Source organism: Patella vulgata, chromosome 2 (assembly GCF_932274485.2).
Source record: "Patella vulgata chromosome 2, xgPatVulg1.2, whole genome shotgun sequence".
Lineage (NCBI taxonomy): Eukaryota > Metazoa > Mollusca > Gastropoda > Patellidae > Patella > Patella vulgata.
The window spans coordinates 36,643,557-36,669,641 of NC_065880.2; the positions used below are offsets into that span (position 1 = coordinate 36,643,557).

Below are 26,085 nucleotides of genomic sequence, written 5' to 3' on the forward strand. Positions count from 1 at the left end.
TCCATCAGTGATTAGTATATGCATGAAGTCCGTGGTGTGTGAAAAGCTATTTTCAAGCATGCCATTGTTTGGGGTAGAAAATAATTAAACAGACGAGTAGAGGTGATTGTATGTAGCTTTTGTATTGTATTTTTAATTGGAGGAAGAAATATACCTCATGTGTTTGAATAGAGGACTGTGTGACAGAGTTTTATGGTTTGGTAAAGAACATAAATATATAACACTTTATCGTTTGATCAATATTATCATGTAGGTATTAAACCTACACAAATATTGACGAATATCAATCTCGGTAATATAGGTTAATTTCTATAGCCTTAAAAATGAAATTATACGTCTATTAAAATTGTTTTCAATATTTATTATGTTTGGTTGCTGGCAACGATTTATTTGTGTACTTTACTTATTTTTAAAGGACCATGAACATAAAGTTTGTAACGCATTATTTGACCGAAATCCGGTTTGTTATTCCGCACCCCGCGGATTCTTAACATGGGACCCTTAAAACTCAACAATCGCGTAGTTTTTTGTTTTACACTAAAAAAACGTCTACTATTTTCAAATCAGAACACTTCAAATCAATAACCAATGAAATGAAACACAATTACGCACTAGGCGTCACTTGATCCAGAAAACCAGCTATAGTAGAGCGGCAAAGCATAAAAATCGTTCACTGTGCACTGGCTACAATGTTGATTTTGTGTATAACCGCACTAAATCTGACAGATAACATGGGAGGATACAAAAATTTAATTGGCATCGTAGTTCTAGGTTTGAGTCCATATGAAATTCCATTCCGGGTAGAAAATAACGAATGTATATGCAGCATACAATCTAAATGCATACGAATGAATGAATATACCAACATACGTACATAATTATAAGTAAGTCCAAAAATACTCTGTCATGGTCCGTATACAATGTACATTATTAGTGAAAAAAAAATCATGAATCCGTTTGAACGAGTTAGTATCTCGTTTGAACGAATTAGTATCTCGTTTGAACGAATTAGTATCTCGTTTGAACGAATTAATTATCTTGTTCAAACGAAATACTAATTCGTTCTAATTCGTTCAAACTGATTAATATTTTTGTTTGTTTCGCAATAATAGTCCTTCGTAAAAAAAATGTAAGGAATTAAAATAATTTCTATATTTGCTTCGAAGGCTGTTTAAGGCGTTTTATGTTGTTGGGTAACCGCGGTGCCTCAGTAGATAAGACGCTGGCTCGCTAACCGGGAGTCTCGTGTATTCTTAAAGATAGAAATTAAAGCATTCAAAACTAAACATATCGTGTGCTTAGAGTTGGGAAAAGAAGACGCGTCAAGTTCAAAAATTGTTTCCAAATATTTTTATAAATAGGCGTATTTAGTAAAAGCGTACACTGGATTCCTTTCTAACTTTAAACGATACCCATAACCTTTCATATTAGGAGAGAGAAATAAAAAGGTCCTATCTAATATTATAATAATCTTGTACCTGGCAATTTAATATAATTATAAAAAGAACTATACGTAAGTTTAGAGCCTATTTAAATTCTAAGCTGTCATTCTGCCATATATACCTTATCGTGGCCCTTTAATGAACAATATCTAAGTATATCATATTCATTTTACATCAAATTATAGTTCGTAACTATGGCCAATTTTTATGGGATTTTTATGTGCATTCCACGATATTTTGAAAGTTTGGTAAATTTATAACATGTTTATCGAGCTAGTTGAAGCCTGATATTTCAAGATTAGTAAATGTGTACACATTGTAAATTAAGAATTGTTTACTGTATTATGATCATATATAAAGATGTTACTTGTTGGGTATATGAACCTTATTTTAAAAAAAAATCAACCGTTACAACATGGAATATTATCTGCTTACACTGACTCTACTAAGCTTGGGTGAGTTTTAAAGGAGTCAAATCTCTCCTCTTTGGCACTTAGAAATAGGCAAAAATGGGTCGCAAGACATATAAAAACGTAATATTATGAATGTACTGTATATATAAACTGATTTTACATCCAGTCGTTTCTGTTTTTACTGTACTTTCTAATCAGTCCGTTCGGCGAAATAACATATCAACATCAATGTTGATTTAGAGAGAGAGAGAGAGAAATCGAGTTTAACGTCCACTCGACACAAACTAGGTCATTTCGGGACTAACATATGGTTTAATTTTATTTCAATAATTTGTTTGCGCGTAGAGGTCTTTAGCAGTGGGAGGAAACAATGTTGATTTAAATTGACCAATAAGCCGTGTTTGCATTGTCGAATAAGGAATAAGGTGCTTACGTGAGATGTTGAATTTAAGGGCATCTCGTAAGCAAATTAGATTCAGTTGTTTTTATGGATTATTTGGTTTTGCTTGATTTCAATTATTGTTTGATAACATTAATTATTTAGCTTTGTAACTTGTTTAAGAATCACTATATAGAGCTTTAAAAATCTTCACTTGTCAGTCATTTGAAGTCATGTGACTACTAATTTATAAAGGCTTATATCTACACCATTCAAACTTCATTATGTTTATTTCCTTGTTGAAAGGGTTATTATTTTTCTTTATAACTTTTTGATGTGATTTTGATTATTCAAGATACCATAAATCTTCTGTTTTTCTGCATGAAATAGGTGTGGGAACAGAAGCCATTGATTGTAGTACATTTAACAAAGATACCTGTCAACAAGACTCTATAAGATATTGTTTACCCGATGGAACAATAATAGATGGTACTTGTGAGGTATCTAGTCTTGTTTGCGAGTAAGTATCAATTAAAGATTCTAGCGTCCAGAATAACCCAGGGGGTGAAATGAGATTTATCGTCCTTTTTTCTGCATCAAGCGGGATAATGAAGACGGGCATACAAGAACACCAGGCACTGTTCGAACGATTTAGTTGTTGTAGGCGTTCTCTGACAACCTATTTTGTTTTGTATTTTCCCCTTGGTTTGAACAGAAAAAAAACCCCATCAGAATTCTCCATCCAGCCCTTGGCCATTGCCAACCATTTTTATTTTGATGCCCCTTCAGTCAGTTATAAAAAAGAAAAAGCAAAGGTAAGAAATTTGGTGTATCACAAAATGTGCAAAACATAATAAAAACAAATGTCTAACTTTTGGTTTTGGTGAATTAGGATTGGTCGGGGCCCCGAAAAAATTAATCCAACCATTAACTTGTGAAGCGAAGTGATTTATGAATAATATCTGTATTTAATCATTAAAAATATTTGTAGATCTGGTGCCGTTGTAGATGAAACATTTGCAGCTTGTGTGTCGTCATTAACCTCCGCGTTTAACTGTACAGGCCACATAGTAGGTGGTGCTTGTTTACCTGATAGTATACCATACTGTTTAACTAATGGAGAAATTGTCCTGGGGTCCTGCGATGCCAAAGCTAAAGTTTGTGAGTAAGTAAAGACACAATCGATGTGAATTATTTACTAGATTTCTATAAACAATTAATAACTTATCTTATAATTAACTCTTTAGATAAGGATGTCCCGGGGCCATATCTTTATATCTAACAGTTGTTAATGTGTCCACACAAAACAAGTCTCGGGGAATGATATCCTTTCATGGCATCTGAAAGAGTTTTCAATGTATTTGATAGAAATTTGTATTTATAAGTTAAATAGCATTGTCATCTGAATTGAACAGTTTTGTTATGGCGTTATGTCCAAATTAAGCATTATTGTTTAGCATGAGAATTCAATTTTCCACTAAATTGTTTACAAGTCAAGTATTGTTTAATTGGATCTCCTTATATTTTTTCAAGCACAATAGCCTTTTTGAGACGATTATAATGTTTCGTCTTCGAGAATCTATAAATAATTCTGCAAGGTTTCCGTGCTGAACGTCGTGAATCAAGTTAGAAGAAATTAAATGAAATGGCGTTTAACGTCCTACTATTCTGTCCCTATACTGGGCTAATGAAGACGGACATACGTCATAGAGTGTGCTATGAGGGGAATTTTGCATGGGCTGCGCACTATGGCCTACTCTTATAGGGATCTTTTACGTGCACGTCAATGTTTACACGGTTTGTCGTCCCATCCGAATGATAAGACAGTTGTCCTCCGTTCTGCACCACCAATGAACTTTCTTGGCCAATGCAGGGATCGAACACGCAACCTCCAGGGTAGCGAGCCAGCGTCTTACCCACTTGGCCACCGTGGCTCCCAAATTAGAGGAACTTTAATAATGTAAAATAGTGCACATTTATTAGATGTTGAGCTATTTTTGAGCTGGACAAACTATAACTGAACAAAAACCGTGCATGTTAAAAAGATATGTCAAACGGGGTTTAACGTCTTGCTTTTCTGTTCCAACTCGGCTACTGGAGAGGATGTGAAAAGGTGTAATACATGGAAATTCAAACTAGAATAGTCGTCGGATACATTTGTTATAATTAGGTGTCTTATTTAACCGTTTCTGTTCCATTATAATGGGATTTAATTCAGTTTAACTTAAGTTATCCTTGGGCAGGTCAGTAATATTGATTTTCTGAAAAGGGAGAAAATATGTGGACAATCGAAGTTTAAAAATAAAATATTGTTGCCAACATTGATTATTGATAGTTTTCAATTTTTAACAGAGATGGGGAAGAAGTAGATGTAACAGGTGTATCTTGTGCTGATCCTTTTGATTGTAATTTCTTTAATCCCGATGAGATATGCCGTCCTGATATGGTGCCATACTGTTTAAAAAGTGGTGAAACAATAAACGGTATATGTGAAACAAAAAAGGCCATTTGTGGGTAGGTAACAAATACATTGAACGTTAGAACTATTTTTATCTTACGCAAAACATGATCTATAAAATATATCTTAAATAACACAATCTGATAAAAAATTACCTGTCAAAACACTTCAGCTCGTCCACCAATCAAATTGTCTATATTGATTTACAGAGCTGTGTCTTGTGTTGTATTGAAATGGGGTTTAACGTCCTATCTTTCCGCACAAACCGGGATAGTAAAGACGGAAATATCGATGAAAATTTTGTCCATCCATGGAATTTTAATTTAACTGTGAAAATTAGATCAAATATTAGAGTTTTATTTGAGGTAAACGTAATCTTTTAGCATGCATTTAAGAACACTTGCACTAGAAATAAGTAAAACAAAAGCAAAATTCTGACAACTATTTCTTTGCATTTAAGATAGGTGACCTTGGTTACATGATCATGTGTTTCTAAATATAGCTTGTAAGCTGATGAAACTATTGATATTTCTCTGGCAATGATATGAAATGAAATAGGGTTTACAGCGGGAAATCAGCCCGGATAGCGGCGGTATGGCCTACTCTTATATCGAATTCTAACTGCCAAGAGATCTTTTAAGTGCTCGTTTTTTTTCGTCCAATCCGAACGTTCGCTAGCCGACGTCCTACTCAATGAGCCACCGTGGTCCCCCCCCCTACCTCCCTCTCTCTCTCTCTCTCTCTGGCAATGGATCGGATTTGTCCAGGTACGTATTAATAAAAAAAATTATTTAAAAAATAAATAGTAATATTTATAATTAATTAGATTGAAAATAAAGATAGTTACGTAGACTATCTATATATTCAGATATCGGCAACGAATTCTTAATGTAGGTCTACATAATATTATCACTGGTCCGTCCGACGCTCCGTCCAAAATTCATGGGTTAGAGATGCTTTCTGGGATTGATCGGCAGGCCACGAGATTGGGCCTTATAAACATCGAAATCCACACATTTTTGTAGAATCACCACCCCTGTCTGAGAAATCGCTCCACATAATTTTTTTTGGCTTCCTAATGTTTTGGTTATTTTTTATGATATTTCGGCTAGTCTTGTCGAAATTCAGATGCTGACATCAATTTTTTTCAGTTATTACCCCTGTCACCGAGACATTTTAAAATGCTTTACAGGTCAGGTGGTGATAATTTTCTGCCTTTCATTAAAACCAACTAAATAGCGTTATTGCTCATTTGATTTTTATTATAAGTAACAGAATAAGTAATTAAAAGTATTTTATTTAAAAAAAAGGTAGACATAAGAAACTATGGACTCGAAATTTTGATGGTCATGCTTACACAAGATTGTGATCAAAGCCGAAGATGGGCATAATACATGTGATACAAACAGTAATTTCCGACATTTTGGAAATGTGATACTGTGGATATCATTTGTGGTTATTATACTGACCTCCGTGATATCCATTTCCGGTGGGCCTTTCTAAAATTCCTTCTTATTTTAAATCAAGACGGCCCCAATGAGACAAACGCCAGAATAATATTGATGGTGTGAAACAAGACAAAGAGCAAAATGTTGGTTAGTCTCTTTCTTTACGACACCAAGTGTAATTTCTGGCGTCTGTAGTTTGTGTCATCAAGAATGTCACGAAAACATGAGAAAAATATATTAAAAAACCAACAATTAACATGGCTTTTAAGTTAGACCGGATTTAATACGCATAAAAACGGTATCTAGACTAATGCGCAATGATTGGATTTGCCGTTGAGGTTTGGTTGAACTTATGACATTTTGTTTGTTCTGCAAGACAGAATATCATATTTTACATTGGAATTCTCTGTTTCAGGGAAGGGAAAGAACTGGATTCTACTGGAGATTCATGTAAAGACAATGGTGCTAGAACATTGAGCCTTTCCGTTATATTGGTATTCACTATTTCCTGTTTCAGGTTATTTGAAATGTAAATTATCTATATTTCGAATTTGCGATTTTAAGAAATAACGAAATTATAAGCATTTGTATTTATTTTGTATAAGAATCCGTTCAATATTTTTTGTACTCTATTATGCCTATGACCTCGAACCTTGTTTATTAAAAAAAATGAAGGCTACATTAGGCACCTTTTTGTACTGATAACAAAAAGATAAATGGAACTTATTATAATACTGTAAGTGAATTTAGATTTAGTTAGATAATGGTTTATTTCTATAATGGCATTCCCCCGGATTATATATATATATATATGTTTATTGACGGACAGCATAAAGCTAGCCATGAAAGCCATTACCATATGAAGTATGAAAGGGTGAGATGGCCTATCAGTAAAACGTTAAAATATAAATCAAGTGTTTTTACTTTTCATATAAATTAACCTAGTTTGGAATCCACAAAATGTTCTATCGGTTATTTCCGATAGTAAAGTATAATTGACTATCATGGGTATGGTTATAAGCGTGTATTCAAACAGAAATAAAAAAAGAGAAGCTGAACACGTGATATTATTGGTAAAGATATCCATATCCAGATTTCTCTTTATCATTTCAAATCACCCGACTGGTTTAGAATAAAAAATTCGTGATACGTTAAAGTTACAATCTTCAGCTTGTAACAGGTCAGATGATTGTTTGTGGTAACGAATTAATTTACTTGTTCAGTTAGTTCTATCCCCTCTTACCCCATCCCACTGTTGGTTGGTGCGCGTGGTTTCGATTCCCCGCATGTACGTGACGAGGAGTAGGGTCGCCTGTCCAACCTCGTGGGTTTTCTCTGGGTCCTTCAGTTTCCTCCCACGGCTACAGAACCCAAAACGCAAGCGAATTATTGAAATTTAATTGAACCATTTGTTAGTCCCAAAAAGACCTAGTTTGTGTCGAGTGAACGCTAAACCTTGTTTCTCTCACCCCATGATAGAAATAAAAACAACCAGACCGACCGATCCCATTTTTTGGCCAGATAAACGTTAACAGGTATTCTAAATTTTGTTGTGAAAGCATCGATACTCGATAGAGCCTTTTATACGGACAAACAGTTCACAAAATTTGTTGTATATAAAATATACACACCACACAAGGGAAACCAAATTAATAGTAGGTCTTCAACGATTGTTTCGCAGGTACCGTCACACGATTCATGCTTCTTTTGCAATATAAGGGTGATAACTCTTGACTAGGTAGAAATGAAAAGGGGGTTTAAAGTCATATTTTAATTTATTTTCCCTCCACCCGGTTAATGAAGACATAAACATGCATGTAGATACGAGGAAAATTTTGTTCGGACAGCAGCGTTTCTGCATAAGTGTATAAGGGTTCTTTTACGTGCAAGCCAGCGGGTGGATTTCCGCCTTCTCTTCTCCGTAGTCTATAAAGTGACTTTTTACGTGCCCTACGAATTTGTACAAAGGGCCGCGTTTTTATTGTCCCATTCGAAAGACTTGACACTAAGGCTAAGCGAGAGGGGCGCAATGACGAGCTTTGCGTCATGGTTTTGAGTTTTTGCGCCCCCTCGCACATGGTAAAAAATTACGCGGTTTCGAAGCGGTTTTCAACATTATAATCATAATCATAATGCTCAACCTAGCTGTGTCAAACATATACCGTGGGTCAGATATGCTACAAATCGACTCTATAGCATGTTCCACACAGCCCAATATTAACCGGTGGCACCGGGAGGGACTGCCATTCCACCCCCTCCCTCACACAAACATATAAATAATGTTTTTTGGGCGCCCGGGCGGGATCTTGTTCCTCATGCAAATTCATGGGTCACCACGCTCCTGCCCGCACCACCCCTGTCAAGCGAGGACAGTGCTGAAAAAGTTCCAGGATTAAAAACCTTCATTTCAACGTTACGAGCATAATCCGTTCTACATATTCGAACTACATAACTACAGCAGCGAATTCAGTTTTCTTTTGACCTATAAATAATATACATTATTTCAAGAGAATTAATGAGTATTGCGGTGAACATTCTAGAAATAGCCAATTTTTGTGATAGTAATCAAACATAACACAAGCTTTAGTTTCACAACGACACGCAAACCTCTTTTATTTCTGATGTAAGTTCCATGAAATATAAAGTTGTAGAAAATTCTATACATCCAATTCATTGCAGCAACGCAAAAACATGGGCTATATAATTTGATACAATTTCAAAAATTGTCAGGCAATTTCATAATCATTGTCTCAATTGGTTGGCAAGAAAGCTGATTCCTCGGGAAGTTTTGATATTATATTATTTATGCTGACCAACCAAAAATCAATCTCGCCACAGTCGTACACGGGTGATTAAACGAGATGTTTACACTTGGTGGCGCAATCGTTAGTTGCTATAAATATACCGTCAACACGAACGGGCATGATTAAATAGAAGAGCAGACGACAGCGTGAAAGGACCGATTCAAGTGAATGCTCTTAACCCTTGTTAACAGATACCTTGATTTTTTGTGATATCAAAGATGAGTCGAGGCCGTGGAGGAAGGGGAAGAGGAGGGGGTCGGGGAAGAGGAAGGGGTAGAGGAGGAAGCAGGAACGTACCCGCCCGTTCCAATGACGATGGAGAGAAGACAGTGCTAGTAAAAGAAGATATCAATGTAGAAACCGAGCCAAAAGAATTTTTCGTAGGAAATGTTAGTTTTGAACAACATTTAAAAGGACAGAATACAAACAGGGAAAGATATGCTGCAGCCTTGGCAGCTCTAGAGGCAAATGGCGTGGCTATTATTCAAAGTATGTATAATATAATATACGTCGTGTACCAAATGGCAATGTTTTCCTTTAATCTTCTTATTGAATCAATGATACGCTTGAGATAACGGGCAATTGGGGTATACTAATTCACTTAGATAAGACCATTATATTTATAAAAGCTCTCCAGTAATTATTTTATTCAGACGGTTATCATGACTATTGTTTCGGCTAATCTTGCGTCAGAAATCGAAATCCCAGATTTCACTGAAGACAGCAAAAATGTGGATTTAAGTATGCAAATAAAAGGCACAAATGTGACTATGTTGCCCTATTGCATATTAACCTTGTCTAGATTTGCTGAATGGGTTTATGCAACTCCAATAAGAATTGGACTCTTCATGAGTAAAATCACAACAATGCAAGTATACATAGTGAGAAAGAAATGGGGTTTAACATCCACTGGACACAAACTAGGTCATTACGGGACTACATATGGTTCAATTTTATTTCAATAATTCACTTTCGCGTAGGGGTCTTTTAGCAGTGGCAGGAAACCGGAGGACCGGAGTAAACCCATGAGGTTGGACAGGTGACCATACTCCGTGTCCCGTACAACTGGGGAACCGAAACCACGCCAGTTGACTCAATGACAGACCCTATGATGCAGCGCACACACGCTAACCATTCAGCCATCCAACCCCCCTACAAGTATGGTTGTTCAAGCACATACACTATGTGAAATTTGGGGGATTTATGGCTAATTCCGGAAGGAAACTAATAGTTTGAATTTCTATTCGATAAAGTATCATAGCACTTCATATTGTTAAAAAGGACTAGCCTTTCATGCACCCCTGAATGAACAGGTTTTATACACTAAAATATATTGGGGACAACTTTAAATCCAAAATTTCAACTCAAATAAGTTTTTTCTCTACAAATACATTCTGTATCCTTTCCCTGTGTCTAGAATTCATAAAAAAAAAAAAAAAAATTCGTAATGCCATGAAATAAATAATAATTTCACTAAATTATATTTTGCAGATGCTAGAATTCGAGCATTAGCAGCTACATGGACTAGAAATGACTATGAGTTGTCCAAAGCATTCCTGAGTGATCGTGAACAGTTTGGTTTGGTTGAAGTGTTAAAAGCCTTAACCCTGTTAGATTCAGGTCGACAAATCAGGGTACTTGAGAAAAAAATAAAAAGATTGGAACTATCCTCAAATAAAGTGAACAGAACAACTTTAGGCAGAATAAAAAGAGATATTGATAATCTTCAAGCCAACAAACCATCGGTAAGTTGCAGAGAGATTCAAAACGACATCGGTACCATTGTTCAAAGGTTTATTAACTACCCTTGCCATCTAGTATTTTGAATCAATGTTTGGAATTAGTAAAAGTAGTATTTGAAAGTCATTTGTCTATCCCAGTTTATATTTAATCACTATACCCAGTAAAAGGGTATATATATGTTGGGTGATATTTGGAATATTTATTTTTAGATTTTGAACAACTCCCTATGTAAAGATTAATGAAATCATATCTCTAGATTTTGAATGACTGCAATGAATAAGGATAACCAGAACTTGTCCAGGTACAGCCTGGTTAATGAGATAACAAACGCTTATTAATAGCATAATAAACATTTATTTTAACCACTTTCATCTGAACATCTGATTGGTCAGGGTTTAAAGAGAGAGAGAAATGGTCTTTAATGTCCACTCGACACAAACTAGATCATTTCAACACTAACATATGGTTTAATTTTATTTCAATAATTCGCTTGCGCTTAGGGGTCTTTAGCAGTGGGAGGAACCCGGAGAAAACCCACGAGGTTGGATAGGTGACCCTACTCCTTGTCACGTACAACCGGGGAATCGAAACCACATCAGTTGATTCATTGACAGGCCTTATGATACAGCGCGCACGTGCTAACCATTCAGCCATCCAACCCCCCAGTCAACATGCTATGAAACAAGTAGTGGTCAGCCAAGGTTTAAGAATCACTCTCACAACTAATTTATGTACAGTCGTCTAAATTTCTCACATTGTGCAATGTAATAATTTCATAAGTAAAATGTTTTGTTTTATTTGTAGGTTGGTACAGCAAGTGGTGCTGTGTGTAAACATATAAGTCAGTGGGTAAGGACTTTATCAGAAGAAGAACTACAGTTCTATGCTTTACATTTACCTAAAGAACCATGGAAAAAACTGGCTGATATTTGTCATTTCAACCCTCAAAAGGTAAGAAAATTTTGCATAAATCAACCCTTATACAGTCACTAATAAAGTTTGCTTTAAGATGTTTTTTTTCTCATCAATATTTTTATACAAGAATACAAGACTGAATTAGATAAATCATATTTTTTTGTTGTTTTTTTTACAGGATTTTCCAGCCTTACCCTGGTTTTTACCCTTCTGTTTTGGTGAGCCAGCTCCGGAAGATACGTTAGTTAATAGATGTAGGGATGTAACTGTGGATAATGTTAATGATTTAGTGACAGAATATGATGTACCATATAGTCACATCAAGGAACATAAAGATAAACTAACAGAAAAATCAAAGGCACGCATTGCTACTTATGAAACCAAACTAGACACAGTCTTATGGTAGGTTTATCAAATATTGCAATTTATACATAGAATAATGACAGATCTTTCAGACACATCATTAGTCTGGGGGAGTTAAAACTGACAGATTATCTACAAAATAATTAATTCACTATGGTAAATTTTGACATGTTTGTTATTTTTCAATTTTTGTCAGCAATTCCAGAAAGTTTTAATAAATATATCTACATTAAATATCTACAGCACAATATAACTATTATAGAAGTTATACAGTATATGAAAGGAAGATATATATTCTATTTGTGTATTAATATTTTGAACTTATTTATATTAAAGGTGGTATGAGGACCTAGCATGTGAAGAAGTAGATAAAATTATACAAGCTAGAATAATCTCGGGCGAAGAAATCAATCTACCTAATGGTAAACTACTGGAGAGATTGTTAACTTTTAAAATCATCCGGGAAAATATCCAACCAGGGGGTTATTTATTCTATAATCGAAATAACCCCCCATCTAGAGATTTGTCTGGTAATAAAGCTCGTTTCTTAGAGAATCTTATACCAATTGGAGAGAAAAAACTTACTTCTATCAGGTAATTAAAATAATTATACATAATGCCATTTAACCACTTAATAATGTCTGGCATGTAACAAACTAAACAATTAAAGATGGGTTTCCGCATACAAACTGGGTGATTTAGTGGTATATATGGACCAAAAACATATTTTCAAACTAATTAATTTGTCATAATTATGCTTCAAATCCTTCTCAAACATTGTAATTGGGAAGGAATGCCCTGCAATTAAAATTCGATCAAACCAGGTCATGGTTACGTCACGTCTTGGGAGTCAGAGGAGAATTCATTGCATACATAAGACGTTGTTGTCTTTAATCGCTTACTATTTATTACAAATATCGAATCCTAATTAAATTCTCGGATTATCAACTACCCGCGTCTTTTTCCGTCATTTTTATCTCAGAAAGTATTGTACTACTAACTCTTCATAAAGTTTATCAACTTGTACATCAAGCGCTCAAGGTTCGCTTGTGACCTTTGACATCACGCGTGCAGAAGTTCTTAATAGTCGGGCTGTTGATTTGGGGAACCCTTACATTTTTGTCCTGTATACCTCCATGAGTGTTTTTCGGGGAATCCAGTATTTTTCTAGTAAGATTGGATATCTATACTTTCCATATATATCAAAATTGCCATACTTTTATTGGAAATAACCACCCGATAAATACTTTTCTGGGAACCCATCTTTAAATTAAGCAAATAATTTTTAATACAAGTGAACTCTGTCTGAAATCCGACTTAGCCCAGCCATCGCTATACATCGCTTCTCAAAGTAAAACTAATATAAAGAAAACCCTCTGTCCACACTGACTTTGATTTAATACATCCAGAAAGTAGGTCCAGTATAATTTATTTTGCATATTTTTCTTCAGATTACCATTAGAGGCGCCAATAATTGTGATAGGGGATGCTTCTGGTTCTATGGAGATAGCTATAAAAACAAGTACTATTATAGCTAGTTTATTAACAGCTATAACCTCAGCTAGACTTGTCTTCTTTAACACAGAGAATAGAGCAGCACCTTATATACCAGAAACTATTGAACAAGTAAGTTTAAAAAATATATTCACATAGATATAGAAGAGACATCAAATGAAATTACCATTTTTAATTATTAAGTGCTAGGGATAAAAGCTTTAAGGTGTGGTAACTAACTAAACATGACAAATTTTGAATGATATAAACTTTTTAATTGGCTTAGAAATCTAGACACTTTCAGTGTTTAGATTAAAGCATTAGGCAGGATGAGCTAATTAATCTATTCGGAACACCAAAGACCACTTGTATCAATTTGTAAAGCACACAACTTTTTGGGGTGTAACTTTATACACCCCACTCCCCAATTAATTTTTCATTTCTATCCAGATATACAATTTAAATAATATATATATAATAATAATATATAATATAATATAATATATATATAATATAAGACATTGCATGGCCCAAAAATAATGTATTATTTTATAACTTTTTAGGTGCTAGAGTTAGCTATCTCAACTAAAGCTGGGGGAGGAACAACACCTGCTGCCAGTCTCTGGCCATTTTATGAAAAGAAAGAACAAATCAAAACATTTATAATGGTAACAGATGAGGAAGAAAATGGAAAAGTTCAAAATCAAAATTTCTGCCAATTGTACAAAAAATACCATGATGAAGTTTATCCAGCTAAATTAGTATTTGTGTCGTTTTTAAGGGGTCAACACGCTAAGGGTCAAATGGTGGAACAACTGAAGACTGCTGGTTTTAATCCATTACAATTTAAACTTGATGGAAGTCGTCCAGACTTGACAAAATTAGATAATCTGTTTGGTTTATTATCGGCTGATTCAAAAACTTTTGAAGAAGAGGTCACTGCCATTCAAAATCAAATCAAAACAAAGGGCATGCAGACTGTTTTTGAAACATTAAAACAAAACAATGCAATTGCATAATTTACACTTTTATCATAGTTTTATACAAACACTTGCTCATTTTAACATTGCAAAATAGTTGTTTACTTTTTTTCATTAATTTATGTGATATTATTCTATACAATATATATCTATGTTAACTTTTAATTGTGTTGTCTATTTTCTGTTCTATGAAATATTTGGCCGTTAACATACTTATAACCTCAGCACACATTCTGATGCTATTTAATACATATTGGTATCAATCAATAGATCAACATTGTTAATAATCATTTAAAGGGACTATCCCAATTTGAACAGAGTCTCAAAAATAAAAGTCCATGTACGTATGAAATTTAAGCACCAAAATACAGAAGAATGGTGTATTTACCTTGTCTCAAAATTTCAGCTCAAAATATTGAGTTGTTTGGGCGTGAACATCAAAACCGCTTATCCGGACACGTAACCCTTTTAAGATTTTAGGTAAATTTTTTCGTTTGGTGACCTGATAATCCTTTGGAGGTCTATACAGTGCTCGGCCATAAGGTAGAGGATTTTAAGCAGTTTTATTCTCCAAAATATAATTGAGATTGGTCCGATAATAAGATATCTTTACTGTTGGAGATCAGAATATCGTGCAGAAAATTAATCTTTTCAAACGAGTACTATGGATGCCATTTGTGCCTATTTTTCAACAAGTAAATCTGAATAAGAATATAGTCATTATCTGCCACTTGACTATAAATTATAGTATTACAGTATATACCTACTATTACCCTGTTATATCTATTTATTCTGAAGAGGGGTGGTCAAATAGGTTAACTTGTAGGAATAAATGAAGTTATTACAATATATGTACATAAATAAAATGACTTCAATGAGGTGGAAGATTTTCTTGATTCTGACTAAACCTGTATTTACCAAACAACATTGGTGGTGGTGGTGGTAGATCACCTTTACATGGTGAGGCATCTGGCATTATACCCATCTTATTTAATCTTGTTGATAATAACTCCAATACTGGGGGAGTCTTGTTTTCTATTTTATGTCCTAATTTTTGTGTGAGTGAAACTGGTTCTTTTGGTTCAGTGACTGTGGTATTATATTTATATATAGTGTTCAACTCAGTCAGCTCCTGGAACAAAAAATACAATATCAGTTGACAGTTTCCAAACCAGTTGAATAATTTAGACGAATATCGGATGCAGCACCATAGTTGTTTATACTGGGCCTGGGTTCCATCTATCATGTCTTTGATGCAATGCCAATAGGTATAATAAATACACAAACTTAAAGAGTGTCGTGTTCTGGAGGCTACTGATAAAAACCAATACAAATTAAATGAGATGGGGTTTTAACGTCCTACTTTTCTGTATTAATGAAGACAGACAAATTACATCCAGTGTGCCGAGGAAAATTTATCTGGGCAGTAGTGCTCCTGCTTTTTTGAAATTTTACGTGCACACTAACAAGTACACAGGACCTCAGGGGTTTTTTTTGTCCGATCCAAATGACTAGACACTTCCTTGACAGGCCCTCCATACCTGCACCACTCAAAGGATTTTATTGGCCAACACTGGGTTCGAACCAGGAACCTTGTTAGTGCCCGCTGTGGCTCCCCAAAACAGACTCAAATGTATACTGCTTATGTACCTGAAATGTCATAGTTAACTCAGGAGGTTCAGGTTCCTCATCATCATCAGCAGTTATACTAGCCGTATTATAATTACTGATATATGAGTTGTCTACTTCAACTCTATCATCTAAACCCTTCTTTATTTGTTTCATTCCTAAAAAAACATTTTAACACAATTAAATGATGTAACAAAATTAGCAATAAAATATCTGTTTTAAAGAAGCATAAATGCTTCAGAGGCCTTGGACAGTTGGTAATATAAATGTTTTTTTTTATTGATGTCATTTGACTATATAGTTACAATGTGCAAGTTCAAATTTCATTGTATTCAAAAGCTGTAATAATAAATCTGCTCAGACATCACTGAGACATGACATTTAAATGAGTCATAACATTTTGCAGGGTGATTTTAAGGACAGATGCATAACAGCTTAATCTTATTCATATTTCACAGGTTTTTTAATGTGCTACCAGTGGTAACACGGGACCTTAGTTTTTCAACCCCATGTCCTGCACCACTGACATGGGACACCAGGCAGGATAATTCGCACACCAGGCAGGAAAATTCGCTAGCTGGTTACTTTCTTAGAGAAGGCTTCTTTCAGCTGAATTTGATTTCTTGGGTGCGCTAACCTACTGGCATCTTTTGAATCGATTGATCGTTATTTCAGCATTGACAGGACTTCCTTCATTTGTCACATTTAAGCTGTGTATTAGTTGATTTAGTGGAATCATTGGAATCCAACACATAGTGGTTGGCATTAAAAGCATTTAACAAACTAAATTTCATTTGATCAAAACAAATTTGTTTGGTGTAACAATATTATGGTTCAATTGACCAAAACTGATTGCATTCTGTTGATGCCAGTCAAAATACACTACTAATATCTGATGGTATCCAAGATTACTTAAGTCTATACTACCTGGTGTTTGTAGCACTGGAGGAACAGGACTATCAAATCTTTGTTCAAATGATGGTTGAGGTATTTTATGATGTTCTGATTCTTTTAATTTATGATGCATCTGTTTAAAAGCTGGTGTTCTGAAGACTGGAGAAAGAGGACTATCTGTAGCTTCTGTTGCAAAGACTGAAGGGCTGTTTGCATGTTGATCATATATATTTTTCTTACCTAAGATATGGTTATTATATTCATGTTATTTATTCATTCAAACAATACAAAGTTATCATCTCAAACAATTGATAAATTAAAACTAAACTAGTGCTAATAATTTTAGTAATAATGAATTTAAAATATTAGAATTTCTTTATACGGCCCTAGAAAAACCTGGTTGCAGCTTTATCATGGGGTCTAGATCGGATGAAATAAAAAAAACGAGCCCCAATATACAAAACGGCCGTGATCATGAATATTTCCTTAGCAGTTGGCATTTAACATTATGTACTTACAATTTGCCGTGGGTAAACAGCTATCAGGTGTATAGAGCGGCCATTGTGACAAGTCCATAATACTTGGTGTAACAGTAAAACCATCATGGTGGAAAACACTAGGTACAGATTGATTACAATGATTTGTAGTTGGAGTCATTATGTTATCTCGATCTGTTACTTTTACTCTCGTATCGCGTCTAAAATTAGAAAAACAATGCATCTTTATTTATGCAATTTTATCTTAACACTTAAAGAGCTAATTAAAATATAAGATAATATTCCTCTATCCGCCCTTTTAGTAGTAGAGTTGACACGGATATAGTTTTTCAAGGCAGTTCAAAAGTATTTGTTGATTTTGTTACTTTAAAGTATTGATAATGGACTTTTAACATTTTATGTCTCCTATTGGATATATTTAACACATTAATTCAATAAAATCAACTACTTAGTATTCAAAAATAAATAAACAGACGGAAAATATATTAGTCTGAAAGATTTACAAGTTCTAGAATACTGTGAATGCAAAAATGAAATGTGGGTTAACGTCTTACTGTCCTGCTTCGACTGGGCTAATCAAGACAGGCATACGCCATACAGTAAAAAATTCTGCCAGGACAGCAGTGCTACTAATCTAATCTAAATAATGCAAATAAATCTAATACAGATCGGATGATTACTTTTGTAGTTACAGAATTCACAAGGGGTTCAACAAAGTAATACCAGGACCATAGCTCTGGAAGTAATTAATGGAAATGGCTGAAATTCCAATAGGATTCTTCAATTTACTAATTTAATTTATGAATAAAAATTACATACAGATCGGAAGTTAGCTTTTGTCATTAGTGTGTTTACGCGGTTGAAATTAAATAGGCTTTTTCATCTCACTAATGTAAAGAACATATAAATTTCAAAATGAGCAGATAATAAATGTAGTCTGTAGAGTGTTCACAAGAAATTGTGGACAACGGAGGCTGCAGCAATATACGACCACATTTCAATATGGGCGTATAAAAAAGAATATTATTTCTATAACACTAAGACGTACCCAGTTACCGGTTTATTTTGTGCCATTCTAGAAATTGCTTGTAGACCGTAATTACTTATACCAAAATCTTCCATTCTAGGTGTTCTAGATGCTGATTTCTTGGTATTAGGTGGGGGTGTATTACTAATACAGTTAAGAAATTTATATAAAAACATAAATGTTTAAAACATAATCAATAACATTCTGCAATAGTTTTTTTTTACCATTCAAATTTATCTGCAGAGCTAAATAATGCACACAGATGGAACAGTTCACTTGAGATCGTTGTATGACTTATTTACTAATTTATACTTTGAAATAACCTTTCAATTAAAGCCAGGTACAGTCATTCTGATATTCCTTCCAACATGGCATAGCATGTAAATAGATTGAGATGCTTGCTTTACACATGATTGAATATTATAAAGATTGACCTTGGTGTACATCAACAATATGACTTGGAAACTTAGAAAGGATACATCATTTCTGATGCTGTGGTCTTTTTGTTCTCAGATATCGAATCAATATCTTCTGTTTCTTCTTTATCCTCTGCCTCCTCATCTCCTTCTTCATCTTTCTCTTTTTCTAACACTACATATCAAAATTGTGGACAAAATAAATTAAAAATATACAATAAGTAAGGGTATTTTCTCTGTAACCTAAAAATATTTAGGACAAAAATAACCCCAATTTATATTTTTGTAATTTGATGTGTTACAAGTCATCTTAAAATCTACTCATAAATCAGACTGTTTCTTTCATAAAATCCCTCGTCTGACTATAAAATGCATCTCATAATTTTCTGCTACCCAAATTATTTGGACTCCGATCACTGCAAGCCGGCAACTAACCATAATACTGTGAGAGTGCATTATCGTGATAGACTGACTAAATAAACAAAACAACCATAATGCTGTGATTGTGAGAGTGCATTATCGTGATAGAAATGAAATGAAATGAAATGAAATGAAATGGAGTTTAACGTCCTACTGTTCTGCTCCTAACCTGGGCTAATGAAGACGGGCATACCCCATACAGTGTGCTATGAGGGAAATTTTGCCCGGACAGCGGCACTACGGCCTACTCTTATATCGAATTCCAACTGCCAAGGGATCTTTTTACGTGCACGCCAATGTGTACACGGGACCTCGGTTTTTCGTCCCATCCGAACGACTAGACAGCTTTCCTTGTCAGCCCCTCCGGCCTGCATCACTGACAAGGGAGAACCCCGCCGGAAAATCTGGATGAACTTTCTCGGCCAATGCAGGGATCGAACACCCGACCTCCAGACTAGCGAGCTAGCGTCTTACCCACTTGGCCACTTGATCCCCTTATCGTGATAGACTGACAAAATAAACTGACATCTGTTGCTGTATAAAAATATAATAAATATGGCAATCAGCATAATTAAAGCTAAACCAGGCACACTTTTTCTGCTCCATCTAGATAAAATAATGGCTGTGTATGTCTTCAGTATCTACGCATAATTATAATTAATATTTATGCCTGTGTCTCATTTATTACATGTTTAAATAATTATTTGTTGAAATAAAGACAGGATTTGGCAGTTTTCTTAATGATCACCTGGGCCTTTAAAATATAAAACCTGTTTTAATATCAAAAGACTACAAGTTTAAATGTACTCCTTGTTTTCATAATTAAAGTGTAACAAACAAATTTCCTAGCTGAAAAAAGGCCAAATAAAAAAGGTACCTTGGTTCCTAAACTTTTCCATTAAATTGTCTACTTTAAAGTGTGCTAATTTCAGTGAATGGAGATATGGGACCACCTTTTACATGACCATCTTATTTAACATTGAGTATGTACCTGGTCCAACATAGCCATAGTTGGAAAGATAAGATTCTATTTTATTTAACTCTTCTCTTTGATTTTCTATTAATGTTTGACACGCTGTCAGAACCTGATTAAAGTTATTTCCACCAGAACTCAAACTTTTTAAGGTTGTATTTGCATCTGTCTGAAAAAGAAAGATAAAAACTTGATGAAGCCGTAAGATTACAGAAAAGTAGTGTTCATATGATTAATGATTTGTGAATAGTTACCATATAAAAAACATATTTACAGGTAGACCCAATACAAATACCACAAATACTAACTGCAGTAGTCAACTGAAGTACCAAAAATAAAGAGAATACAAACAATAGGTTTTGGATTTCTAGAATGTATGACTTAACATTAACCGTAACGAGTTAGTTCGCATCAGCACCTATTAACCATCATACTCCCGGCAGTGTTTCGTTTGATTAGAGCTGATCCCACCAAACACTGCTTTAATGGAAGCAAATTTCTGTTCCAAATTATGACTGGTCAATAGTCCGATTAACAACCAATGGCTAGCTGCATAACAATGTCATTACATTTAAAACAAAGCTCCAAATTGGACCAAATATGTTTACATAACGTTACGTCATGACTCACGATTTTATTATGCCCAATTAACCAGTGCCCAGCAGAATATTGCAGAAAAACCAATTGCGTGACAAACGAGGCTACCAACAAGAATACAATGTAAACAATACTGTATGGAGATGAACAAGACTTTCACCGTTTTTAATACCTTAAATCAATGTCCAAAGTTTTAGGGAAGACCCCAGATTAATCGAAGGGATGTCATTTGATTGAACGAGAAGAAGCCAATCCAGCAATGCCCAGAGAGGGATTTCTCGCGCCATTGCTTCAGGAATATGATTAACAATGGACTACTGAATTATCTGATACAAATCAAATCATACACAGTTTTCACTTGTTTGACAGGTAAAAAGGGCCACTTGAGAATATCCAAATTGCAAACCACCATTGAATATACAGCTTGTGTTTAAAAATTTGATGAAGTAAGAAAAGAAGATAAAAATATGGGTGTCAGGTTTACTAATTGGAGTTGCCTCCCCTCCCATTACACAGTGAAATACACAATACATTTTCATTCTTTGCTTTGTGTGCTTTTAAAAAGTCATAAAACAGTACTGCTTGCCTTTGTCCACATTTATGTCTAGTTTCCATAGTCCTATCATGATTTCAAAATTCCTACATACTGTATCACATATTCATCATCATAGTAAAAAGATAAGTTGCCAGGCAATGAAATATACACCCACAGTAGATGTACCTAAATTGTCTAAGCAGCCCATAAAGTTTGATGTGTTGTCTGTGCTGGCATTTCAAATTTCAAAATCTTGAGAATATGCTTTTATAGTAACCAATGTGCTGTGTTTTGTAGTGATCATTAAAGTAAAATAACATGTAATATGTACCAGGGACCACGCATGGCATCTTGGAATTTTTGGCATCATAAATAAAATAATAGAAGTCCATCAAGGAACAAGCATGCGTATTTTCATGATGATCTACTTCAATTGGCAGAGCCTTTTCCTTTTTTGGAAGAGCGTTGACCCCAAGAACAAGAACGGCATGAGTAGAACTTCGGGCCCAATTCCTGTAAACATAACCAGTAACATAATAATAGGAGTATATTAAATAACCTAACCTTTAGTTGTTTAACTTGTGATTTCTTCTCCTGTAATATTTGTACAGCTTTATCATTATCATCATCCTGAAAGTTTCTTTTTTTATCTTCAACTTTTTGTTGTATTTCTCTTGTTCCTAGTTCTATATTTTTAGTTAATCTGTAAAGTTGACTGAATATTGATTCTGGTTTTCCTGCCATTTTATCAGTAAATACCCTAAAAGTAAAAGAATTAAGCATACATGATATATAATTATTTATGTCACACTTACTGATTGTCTCTAGGGGCTTCTGGATTCGTTCAATATACTAAAATAAAATTGCTAATAAACAAGAAAGGATGTTATCAAAATTGGAAATAAGACATCTGTCACAGACATTGTCCGACATTTAATTTTAACTCAGACTTTGTCATACACATTCTTTTTTAGGCACATATTTGTCTTTTCTTCAGAGTTCTTCATAGTATAAGTTAGAATTAGATTATTGGTTTATTATTATTGCCTGATATCTGTTATTTCCTGTAGGACAGTGATTCTCAACCAGTGTGCCACGAAATTTTGAACGGCACACTAAAAAAATGCGAAAAAACAGTGATTCCAATTGAGTGTTCACTGCCACTGGTGTTTACTGGTAAGTTCATAGCTGTATTTTCTTTATTTAGTTTGAGTCATTTTATGTGTCTATGACTAGTCTCTGTCTACGGTTGTATGACGTCTGACTTACCTTGTTTTTTTTATTAAAGTTACAATTTCATATATTTAAGTTATATTTTTAAAATGTATTAAAATAAGGCCCTAAAATAGATGGTATCTATAAACAGTCCTACATTGTTAAAGAATAATCCTATTAATCCTATAATTCACTATTGTCAGTTGAGAAATCGGCAAAAATATCACTTCAACTTCAAATTCAAACATTTGAAGATAGCTATTCCATGGTGGGGAATAGAAAACAAGGGAGGTAATTGTGTTATTATTTCCGGTGTGAAGATTTTTAAGTGGGAGAAAGATCGTATAATAGTGAGTTGACAACCTATTGAGCAAAAGACATAAAAATAAATATGTTTTGACTTTCTTAGAAAATATGAAATTGTAACTTTAAGCAAAATTCAAATATTTTTCATATTTAGCCAGGTGTGCCACTATTTTTTCATGTGTTCCAAGGTGTGACGTTGGAAAAAGGTTTGAAAACCACTGCTCTAGGACCTCGTCTGCCAGAGACTGTTTTAAAAGTAACTAGATATCTGTCAGATATAACCAAAATCATTATTCCCATAGCAAAATATAAGAAAAACATTTTTTTCCAAATCATTCCAATTAACATACTGGTTCCATCTAAACCTATTTTGACCTTATAGTGGTTAATCAAAGTGGTACAGCTCTTTAAATAATCCTCAATGCAGCACACAACCAATTATCATTCAACATACATTATGCAAGAGCTTAATCTGCCTATTGTTGGTCTTTCTTTAGACCTGAAGTGAAATGTTATATATCTTCACTCTAGATGGAGCAATTTTAATGAAATTTTCAATACATTCATTTTGCATTATCTATTTTCGAACTATTATAGTAAGAATGGCCAGCTCTTTATCTAAATCTTACATAATGAATGTATCTTTAATAAACATTGACATATATTATATTAGAAATGGTTCCACTACTGATGTCTTCCGCCTTACTCCAGCCACAGTAGTGCCTCGTCCTACAAGAGTTCCTTTGCGCAAGTTTTTTAGTGAAATCACTACAAAAAGGTAACTGGCCTATAGCTCCCTTAATTTACACATAAACTGACCCAAAACAGTACTGCACCTAGCTTAACATATAATAAATCAATTCCTATTGAAATAAAGGTGAAGCCTTACCGCATAATTATATGATTTGATGAAACCCAACTGCTACGCGAAATTTCAACCGGCTGGTGTCATGGCGGCTTGTGTAATACGTCATTACAAGAAACATCGCTATGCAAATGTAGAACGCATAACCATAAAGAAAAACTGTTCAATATTTGTCATAGAATTACTTATTCCAATACAAACTGTAATGATATGTGTTGACAATTGTGCGGTTGAACCTATTTGAACTTGCGTAAGGATTCTTAGACTGTATCAATTGTAACGTTAAACACAGTTTAACGTTACAAGTATAGTAACTAATATTATATATGTGATCTGATGTACCGCCACTGGTAATGTAGTGAATGTCGAATCAGTTATCACTATCACTATAGTACTAGTATCAGTGAACCTGTCCTCATGTTATTGAACAATTTTCTCCTAGTGGCTAGAACGATTCGGGCAGCCTCGTCAGATCACGGAATCCATAATTAAATAGACTCTCGTAAACTCCGATAAGAATCCGTTACTAAAGTCACAAACTCACTGACAAAAGTTTAGCCTATCGCCAGTTGAGTATCAGTCCACCTGCCTTCTTTGTGTTTATAATGTAGCGAAGCGGAATTTTAATATGTTTATAGGTTTTATTATGTCAAGTAATATAGTGTATTGAGAGAGTGCACCTTTAAACTAACAAACTGACACTAATTTTAATTGCAACTGGTCTATAATAACATCTCTCCTTTAACTTGGCTTGTTAACCTGTACTGTTTTCTTAGAGCCCAAATCTTGGGGTGAGTACAATTCTACTCCCTTGGTTACAAGCAAGTTTTCTTTTTATCTGAACCTCACTTTAGACATCAGACATTAGATAGATTTCGAAGTGTAAGGACAATTTGATATCTTCAATCAAATTGTTTAACTTTATTTTCCAAATCTAGTTAGGTTATTTTCAGGGAATTGTTCCAGTTATACTACTTCAGTATTACAGGTATGTGTGCTAATTCTCTTATTTTGGGTAATTGGGGTTTAGATGGAACGGATGTAGGAATGATAGAAATTGTAATATTAAGCAGCCATTTTATTTAAATAGATAGAAAATAACATGTAAAGATCATTAGTTTTTCATATATACATATATATAGTAGATTATAAGGTACCGTTTTGAAAGTATATTGTATGTATAATCAGAATAATGTTATTTTCCAGAATATAGTTATCTGAAGATTTTGTTCACCATCTGTTTAATATGTTTAATTTAATTAGTGATGTATTTTAGTGTATAAATTATTGATATATTTCATTGAGTACCAATATGCATGCCTTACTATTATTTTATTGTACTCAACTGTTACTGTGATATATATATTAATTTTAACGTAATATTTCAGGGTTTTTAATAAAGGTTTAAAAACTAACCACCTTAGTTTTTATTGAGAATTTACACCCCCCGGTTACAATAAAACTTATTTTATGTGAAAGCATATTCTTATGTTATTCGCGAATTATATCGTATAAGCCAATGTATCATTGGAAAACAATAAATATACAAACAAACCCAGACTTTCAGAAGAAACAATCAAAGAAACTGGCAAAGTAAACAGGATAGGTTGGGGATTCCCTTGCTTTAAAAATGGCGCCCAAATTTATGACGTCAAAAGTAAACAGCGCTGTCACGTGGGTGACTGGAAACTCCCCCTTGTCAATGAACCGCTGTACCTAACTCTACGGTTAGTTCTAATGAGAGTATTAAAAAGTGATTGATTAATTAATGGATTTAGCAATGATATCGACAGGTGAGTAAAATATACATTTCTAGATATGATGCGTTTTCTCTAATTGTCAGCTTTGACTATTAAAATAAAATTTTGGCACAACTACTATATCATAATATAGCCTCGCTGCATGCACCCTATCTACGAATTATTTGGAAGAAAAACGCCCCCTTCCTCAAATATTAAGTACATCATATTGACATTCCATATTAATGTATTTGAATAAAACAGAATAAATATTAGCAAAGATGCCAAATATGGAGTTTTCTCGTTTCGTAAACAATTTAAAACAACGCCCAATAAAAACAAAACGTATTGATTTGAACCATAACGACAGTATATACATAGCTGGTCTTGATGCTATATAACGGTCCCAGAGACAGTTATATAGACCAAGTATATAGGAGCATGTAATATAAGCGCATTGGGGCGTTTTCTGTCTAAATCGATTTGGAGAGATGGGTGTTAATTAGGAATTAACTGGATGTCAGGCACTGCAG

The 26,085-nt window shown here is 34.2% G+C and overlaps 2 protein-coding genes and 1 long non-coding RNA gene across 5 annotated transcripts; 2 read left to right on the top strand and 1 right to left on the bottom strand.

Annotated features, from left to right (window-relative positions):
- Positions 1-3,233: 3,233 nt before the first annotated feature.
- LOC126810995 (uncharacterized) lies at positions 3,234-6,927 on the top strand. The gene is made up of 3 exons (XR_007675346.2): positions 3,234-3,399; positions 4,587-4,748; positions 6,556-6,927. It is a non-coding gene; the product is annotated as an uncharacterized LOC126810995 (long non-coding RNA).
- A 1,974-nt stretch (positions 6,928-8,901) lies between these two features.
- Positions 8,902-14,604, top strand: LOC126810982 (uncharacterized). The gene is made up of 7 exons (XM_050536439.2): positions 8,902-9,433; positions 10,436-10,689; positions 11,492-11,638; positions 11,781-12,004; positions 12,302-12,559; positions 13,417-13,591; positions 14,023-14,604. The coding sequence occupies exons 1-7, from the start codon at positions 9,163-9,165 to the stop codon at positions 14,476-14,478; spliced, it is 1,785 nt and encodes a 594-aa protein (XP_050392396.1). The 5' UTR covers positions 8,902-9,162; the 3' UTR covers positions 14,479-14,604.
- Positions 14,471-25,527, bottom strand: LOC126810987 (uncharacterized). Of its 3 annotated transcripts, none has more exons than XM_050536447.2 (9): positions 25,369-25,527; positions 21,992-22,187; positions 20,314-20,464; positions 18,966-19,077; positions 18,508-18,630; positions 17,481-17,659; positions 16,996-17,202; positions 16,090-16,226; positions 14,471-15,571 (listed from the first exon to the last, which is right to left on the bottom strand). In XM_050536447.2, exons 2-9 carry the CDS (start codon positions 22,169-22,171, stop codon positions 15,311-15,313), a joined length of 1,350 nt encoding a protein of 449 aa, XP_050392404.1. In that variant the 5' UTR covers positions 22,172-22,187; positions 25,369-25,527; the 3' UTR covers positions 14,471-15,310. The 3 variants fall into 3 exon arrangements, with proteins under 3 accessions (XP_050392404.1, XP_055954560.1, XP_055954559.1); XM_056098585.1 differs by lacking the exon at positions 25,369-25,527 and adding an exon at positions 23,838-25,036; XM_056098584.1 differs by lacking the exon at positions 25,369-25,527 and having other exon boundaries at positions 21,992-22,712.
- Positions 25,528-26,085: the final 558 nt, after the last annotated feature.

Coding starts and splice junctions, on each gene's coding strand:
- LOC126810982 (XM_050536439.2), top strand. CDS start 9,163: ATGAGTCGAGGCCGTGGAGGAAGGGGAAGAGGAGGGGGTCGGGGAAGA. Junction 11,639..11,780: donor GTCATTTCAACCCTCAAAAG/GTAAGAAAATTT, acceptor TTTTTTTTACAG/GATTTTCCAGCCTTACCCTG. Junction 12,560..13,416: donor AAAAAACTTACTTCTATCAG/GTAATTAAAATA, acceptor ATTTTTCTTCAG/ATTACCATTAGAGGCGCCAA.
- LOC126810987 (XM_056098584.1), bottom strand. CDS start 22,210: ATGCTTAATTCTTTTACTTTTAGGGTATTTACTGATAAAATGGCAGGA. Junction 19,078..20,313: donor CTATGGCTATGTTGGACCAG/GTACATACTCAA, acceptor TTTGATATGTAG/TGTTAGAAAAAGAGAAAGAT. Junction 16,227..16,995: donor TCCAGTGCTACAAACACCAG/GTAGTATAGACT, acceptor ATGTTTTTTTAG/GAATGAAACAAATAAAGAAG.